Genomic DNA, 6,890 nt, shown 5'->3' with positions numbered 1-6,890 from the left:
GACTGCCTGCAGAGTCCTTGAGAAAAGGGTCTCTTGCTTTGGAAGGGGTGTGCATGGGCCAGCCCAGCTCAGCGGGCTCATACACCACCATCGAGCAGCATGGCTGAGCCCGCATCACCCTTCCTCGCCTACCGGGAACACCTCCCTGCGGCCACCAGTCCAGCCAGAGAAGAGAGGTGTTTTGGGGTGAACCCTGGAGCAAGGGAAAGCAAGAGGCTGCTGGCCACCTCCCCATATGTCCCTCTCCCTCGCTCCCACCCTGCGGCACTGCCATCCAGAGCTCCGCCCTGGCCAGGTTGGGTCGATGCTGGGGGAGTCTCCCGTCAGATACGGTTGGACATGAGCCTCGTGTTCAGCTTGCGGAAGAAGGAGCGCAACTTGCAGATCTTGCACTTCTTCTTCTTGTTCCTATTCTTCAGGGGCTCCCCACCGCCTTCCCACTCCTCCACATCGTCCTCGCTGGCCCAAGGTCCCCAGGCGCCGCCATTGAAGTCCGGGTGAGCCCGGGGGTTCTCCGCAGGGTACCGCACTGGGATGGCCGTCCGGTTGTAGTGCACCAACCTCATCAGGAGGGTCCTCACCACATCTGGGCGCTGGTCTGAGAGGTCGTAGCGCTCATAGGGGTCAGCAGTGATGTTGAAGAGCCACACGGACTTCCTCAGGCCATCAGTGAGACGCTCCAGGTTCCACCAGCTCCCCGGGAAGTTGGTCAGGGTCTGCGGGGGGATCCAGTCGCTGTAACCTGGGTCACCAGTGAGGAGTTTCCACTCCCCAACCCGGATGGAGGCTTGCACGGCCGTGTTCCAGATGCCGAAGCCGTCCTCCAAGGAGCCGTACTTGGCGTGGTTGTACAGGGGGTCGATGTTGTGCAGGATTTCAGTTCGCGGAGACTCCTTGCCCTCACTGATGGCAGGCCAGACGTTGTAGCCATCCAGGCCTGGGACATTGCTCAGGTTGCCCCTGGCAAGGCTCACCAGAGTTGGGTACCAGTCCGTGATGTGTACCAGTGCCCAGCTGGTCCGGCGCTTGCGCTTGATCAGGGGACTGTGGACAAAACCAATGCCACGGACTCCCCCTTCCCAGTACGTCCCTTTGCGGCCCCGTAGCGGCCAGTTGCTTCCCCCAGAGAAGGTCTGCCCACCGTTGTCGGTGGAGAACACGATCACGCTGTTGTCATAATAACCGTACTTCTTGAGGGCCCAGGTGATATTCTTCACTGCCTCATCCATGCACGTCACCATGGCGGCATACTTGCGGCGAGCAACGTTGCCCATGGAGCGGTAGCGGTAGATGTACTCCTTGGGTGACTGCAGTGGCGTGTGGACCGCTTGGAAGGCCACATAGATGAAGATGGGCTCCTTGGGGCTGTGGGATGCCAGGATCTTGCTGACGCGCTGGGCATAGAGGAAGGTGGAATACTTCCCACTCTGGTCCCAAGCCACGTCCTCCCCTTCGTGCAGGTCGTAGCCACAGACACCTGGCCCGTCACAGTTGTCGTAGGTGTAGTAGTCCACGTTGCCTGTCAGGGAGCCCAGGAAGGTGTCAAAGCCCCGACGGGTGGGCAGGCACTCCTTCTTGTAGAAGCCAAGGTGCCACTTGCCCACCATGTGGGTGGAGTAGCCGGCTTCCTGCAGCTTCTGGGGCAGGGTGACCTGGTCGAGGGGCAGGCAGTTGGGCTGCCGAGGGCGGATGATGGAGTGCTGCAGCCCTGTGTGGATCTGGTACCTGCCGGGGAAGAGGCAGGAGGAATCAATGGTGATGGGGAGCAGTACTGGGTGGGGATGTGATGGCACTTTATGTGCTGGAGACCCCAAATGCACACAGGTCTCCATGTCACCCAGCCCATCCTCATGGAGCAAGCTCCACACCAGAGGCAGGGAGCTCCTCATCCATCTGAAAGTAACCAAAAGCAGATGCAAAAAAAAAGAAAGGGGGCTCAGCAGACATCTTAAAAGCACACTGGGCTGCTCTCCCAGGACGCCACCAGTTGGCCCTGCTGCTGCCAGCCTAGGGGAGGTGGCTGGGCTCTGCCAGGGCTGGGCAGCACAGGCAGGAGTTGCATACTGATCCCTAGGGGTCTGCAGTGCCCCACCTGGCTGCCCATGCATCCCCATCCTCCCTGCTTTGCGCACCCCAGAGATGCCTGGGATCCTTCTAGAGCCATCAGGAGAGAAAAGAGGTCTTTGCCTGGACCCTGGTGGGCTCCACCACCCTCAGGCAGTAGGTGACCAATCCATAGGCACCTCCCTGGTGCCCACTCCTCAGTGGGAGGTGATCTGAGGAAATCTGCCTCCTACGGTTTGTGCTGACTTCCCAGCCCTGCTCCAGGGAAAGCCCCATCTGTCCCAGGAAGCAGAAGAGCCCAGGACCAGGGGACACCATGGGAGAGGGTGATGGACCAGCCATCCAGCCTGCCTTGGCCACTGCAGCACTGAACGCCCAAGCAGGCAAAGCATGGTCCAGGGGACTCGTAGGTGCAGGGGAGAACGATCCCTCAACCCCGCAGCCCAGCAGCGAGTCCCCACGGGCTGGTGTGACAGCAGCATGGGGCTGCCCTGGGGACACAGCTCTTTCCAGAGACCACCCTCTCCCACAGTGACGTCCGCTGCCCAATGGCTTCCGCGTTTTTGGCCTTACCATGTGCTGCTATTTATCTCATACGAAAATCAACTGTTTACCCAGGAAGCCTTCCAGAGAAAGCCAGCAAGATGCTTTTCTCTGGAGGATCTCCATCATCTGCCAATACACAGGGGCATCTGTCTAGCGGCAAGATGGGGTTGAGCCCCACAGAGCAAAGGAAGGGATGAAAGGGGGACACAAATGGGGTGTGAGTGGGTGCTGGCTTACCTGCCAGTTATCAGCTGGCTCCGGGATGGGGTGCAGATGGGCTGGATGTAGTAGTTCTCCAGCTTAACGCCCTCCGCTGCCAGCCTGTCCAGCGTCGGCGTCTGGATATCTGAGCCATGATACCCAACGTCGTGGTAGCCCTGGTCATCGGTCAGAATGAAGATGATGTGGGGTGGCCTGGCAAAGGCAGGAGGCAGTGATTTCTCCATGGGGTCTGTGGCCACATCGGCCACCAGACTGGGCTTCATCCAGTCCCAGGATAAATAGCCAAAGCTGAGCAGGCTGACGAGCGAGAAGCCCGTGAGGGCATAGACGGCCATCCCGGAGCACGCCGCGCTGCCTGCCAAGGGAGCTACTGTCCCAGCATCACCTCAGATCCACGAAAGCAAGAGGACTCCCCCTCCTCCAGGAGAGCCCCCCGACCTAGAGGATGGTCCCCCAAACCCCTGCAGCTGGTTTTGCGGGAGCAGCTCCCATGAAGGCGCACTCGCGCGCACACAAAGGGCTTAATCCGCCGGGGCTGGGTTGCCTTCAGTCAAAAGAAAATAACCCTCGCGCCGCTCCAATCAAACACATCTGCACGGCAGGACGGGCTCCTCGCAGTGATTAACGGCAGCCCCAAGCGTCCCGAGCGCTAGAAACGCTCCCTGGCTCCTTGGTGTTTTCTCGCCGGTGTTCTTTCTTTATAAAGAACCTCATAAAAACCTCGTCAGAGAAAGTAGCTGGCTTCTCCTCCTGCCCGGCTGTCCGGACGGCTCACTCGGGATACGATGATCCTTTTCTTTAAACTCCTGCGGAAGAGGGTGCTAAAGTTCAAGCCCAGAGGTGCCGAGCTCTCCTCCTCACCCTCACCCTCTGGGGAAGAGCCGCCCTCTCCTTATCCCACCCTCCGCTCCAAGGCAGAGAGTCCCAACATCTGCCCGGGACCTGGGCTTAGCCGCCAGGTTTATGGGGAGCTGCAGGCTCAGCCCCTCCCAGCTCAGCAGCTCCAGGAAAAAGCTGGGAAGCCCAGGAGCGTGCAGGGTCCTAAGTGTGGCGTTCCCTGAGCCGCCGACGCCTCCCTCCCTGCTTGCCCCGAGACGTGCGACGCGTGGGCCAGGGCCCTTGCGGGACACTCGGCTGAAGCCCCTGCAGCATCCAGGCGGGGAGGGCAGCGGGGAGGGCTAGGGCCCCAGGAGGGATTGCTGGGGCCAGCTGCCCGCGCTGCCAGAAACACCATCCAAACAAATCTCAGGGAAGGGGACACTGCAAAAACTTGTTGGGATGCCCCCAGAGTTGAATAACACCCCCCCCAGGGGCATGCAGAGCACTACAGGGTGGGGTGGGTGCTCCTGCACCCATTTTCCAGGTGGGGAAACTGAGGCAAAGAGGGGCCATTCATATTGGCCATGGCCACAGCCAGCCAGGGGCAAGGTTTGGTGTGACCTAGAGACCTCTGCCAATGCAGGGGCACTGGTCTGAGCTTGGGGTGCTGGGACAAGGGGCCAAGTCCGTGCCCTGATGCTTCAGGGGAGCTTTTGGGAGAGACGAGCGACGCTCCTGTGTAATTCCTTTCGCAGGGCCAGCATTCATCAGGCATCAGGGAGCCACCACACCTGGCACGCATCTCGCCGCCTCGACTTTCCCCAGGGCAGGACTTGGCCCAGGAGAGGGGATTTTGGTAGCACAAACCCACCCACGTCCACCCACCCCTGGCAGAGCCAGGAGCTGAGCCCGATGGGGATCTGAGGGGTCCCGGCACACAGGGCCCCCTGCCACAGTCCCCCCACCCACATACCCTGCCTGCCTTTTGGACAGACGGGTGGCAGCAGTGGGGGCTTGACGGGGGTGTTTGGGGGCTCTGCCTGCACCCAGGAACGGGCTGGCTCAGAGGAGCTGCTGAGCTCCTACTCCCTGCCCTGGGCTCCCCCCTGGTCCCCCAGCCCAGGCTTCCTTCTGCCAGGTCCCCTCCATGTCCCGTCCCCTGTGTCCCCTCACTCTGCCCTTCCCCTGATGTCTCCAGCCCCCTGCGCCCCACATCTCCCCCCGGCCCCATGCCAGCCTGCCCCATGGGACCCCAGGGACTGGGGTGGTTCCCAGGAAAGGCAAAGGGGGGGTGGTTTTCTCCCTCCTGGCTTCAGCCACAGGCAGAGGGGACAGGGACAAGGACAGGGACAGGGAGAGACCCCATTCCAGCCAGGACTTGGGGGGTTTGCAGGAGCACAGGGAGGGGTGCAGTGGGACAGGAGTGGGAGGCAGGGACGGAGAGCTGGGATTTTGTGCCTTTCCTTGCTGGCAGAAATCCCTGCTTGCTCGAAGGAGTGCAGCAGGGCTGGGTCAAGCCCTTCAGCAAGGTTTGATTAATCCCTGGGGGTTCATCACTCATTTCTGCTGCCCGCTCCTCTCCTCCCTTCCCCTCACTCCTTCCCACTGCTTGCCTGCCTCCTGCATCTCTCCCTCTCCCCCCCGACATCTTTAGTTTTGAACAATTCCCGCCTCTTGGAAAAATCTGGACCTGACTGAAGGGGAATAGAGGTGGGGGCTGGTTTGGGACCCCCAACTCCTGGGTCCTGTGTGCTCCTCCACTGTTCCCCATGGACCTCTGCAGCCTGGGGAGACCTCTCTGTGCCCCCCTTAAGCTACCCAGGGCTGCGGAACTCCCCGAGCGACCCCGGCCACACGGCTCCACGCACACCTTGGACCAGAGACAGAGTTATCACCAGGGATTATAATCACAGCTCTTTCCAAACAATAAATAATAGTCGGTTTGGATGAATATTACAGATTAGAGAGGAAATTGGAGATGTCGAGACATCAGAGAAAGTGTGTTTAAGGGCAGCACAGGCGGCTGATAAACGCTGCCTTGTTCGGGGCCGGAGGATTGAGCGGGGAGGGAGGCGCGGGAGGTGGGCAGCAGAAAGGATGCACCAGCCGGAGGATTGGGGCTGAAGCCTCCCTCCAAGGAGCAATAGCAGCGCTGAGCACTTCCCAGGTGCATGGATTTGCTGCTGCAGCAGCTTCTGCAGCCAGGCGGTGGGTCGCATCCTGCTCATGCCTTAAGACAAGGAAGCACCGGCCAGGAGAGTCGCCCTGAATTTAAGCTGCTGTTGATAGCTGGAGCTCAGAGGGTTGAAAGGAGGGAAGGAGCCGGCAGCAGGGACACGGGCACACGCTGGCACGAGGAGGGGACCTTCTGTGCCTGGCCAGGGCAGATGGCTCGGGGAAATTGGTGGTGGGTCCAAGCTGGCCCCAGGTCTGCAGAGGAAACAGTGGGGTTAACTCAGCTCAGGGAGCTTTTCCAAGAGCCAAAGGGTGAATAAAATGTGAATTTGTTGGCAGCCACCCTGCTCTGATGGTTCGGGGACAGCCGGCTGGCTCCCAGCAGCACACAGACACCTCCTGGGGAAGGGAGGTGCACAGCCCGGGTCCTCCTCCAAGGAATGATAAATAGGTGAAAAACAGCGAGGGGTATGGGGAAACTGCTCTAGACCCCAGGAGAAATGGGGTGCAATGGGACCCTCAAACCAGCCCCACTGAAATCCTCTGAAGGGGCCGCAGGAGGTAGGAGTGGCTGGGACGGAGAAGGGGGAGGAGGAGGGGGAAGAAATTACAGCTGTGGAGTTTCAGGGTCAGGACGATTTCAGCCGGCTGAGAAGCTGCTCTGAGGGTGATTAATGCATCACAAGGTCTAGGGATGGAAAAAGTGCTCAGGGCCTGCAGCCACCCCCTCCACCCCCCACCCCCTGACCACTCCTAATTCAAGGCAGTCACTCGATCAGCCTTGCTCGAAGACATCTCAAGAGCCAGGAGCTTCCTTGGAGAGCTCCGGCATGTTGCACAACGGGGAGGTTTCCCCTGGCAGCCAGCCTGGCTGTGGATGCTGAGCCAGCAGCGGACCCTGCCTGCATTGGTCCAGCATCTGCCCAGGCGAGGACAGCCCCGCTCCTCCCTGTCGCATCCGCTGCTGCAACAGAAGATGCTGAATCTCCCTCCCAGCCTGATCCGTGACCGAATCCAAGGCAATGGGGAGCCCCATCGGGTGAGCTGGGTTCTGGCTGCGGGGC

General features: G+C 60.5%; 1 protein-coding gene across 1 annotated transcript; it reads right to left on the bottom strand.

Annotated features, from left to right (window-relative positions):
• Nucleotides 1-323: 323 nt before the first annotated feature.
• ARSI (arylsulfatase family member I) lies at nucleotides 324-3,167 on the bottom strand. The gene is made up of 2 exons (XM_009635500.1): nucleotides 2,848-3,167; nucleotides 324-1,725 (listed from the first exon to the last, which is right to left on the bottom strand). Exons 1-2 carry the CDS (start codon nucleotides 3,165-3,167, stop codon nucleotides 324-326), a joined length of 1,722 nt encoding a protein of 573 aa, XP_009633795.1.
• Between the last annotated feature and the right edge of the window lie 3,723 nt (nucleotides 3,168-6,890).

The sequence above is a fragment of the Egretta garzetta genome, unplaced genomic scaffold (assembly GCF_000687185.1).
Source record: "Egretta garzetta isolate BGI_Z169 unplaced genomic scaffold, ASM68718v1 scaffold270, whole genome shotgun sequence".
Lineage (NCBI taxonomy): Eukaryota > Metazoa > Chordata > Aves > Pelecaniformes > Ardeidae > Egretta > Egretta garzetta.
This window is presented reverse-complemented; position numbering and strand designations above follow the sequence as displayed.

Coding starts and splice junctions, on each gene's coding strand:
- ARSI (XM_009635500.1), bottom strand. CDS start 3,167: ATGGCCGTCTATGCCCTCACGGGCTTCTCGCTCGTCAGCCTGCTCAGC. Junction 1,726..2,847: donor AGCCAGCTGATAACTGGCAG/GTAAGCCAGCAC, acceptor CTTCCCCGGCAG/GTACCAGATCCACACAGGGC.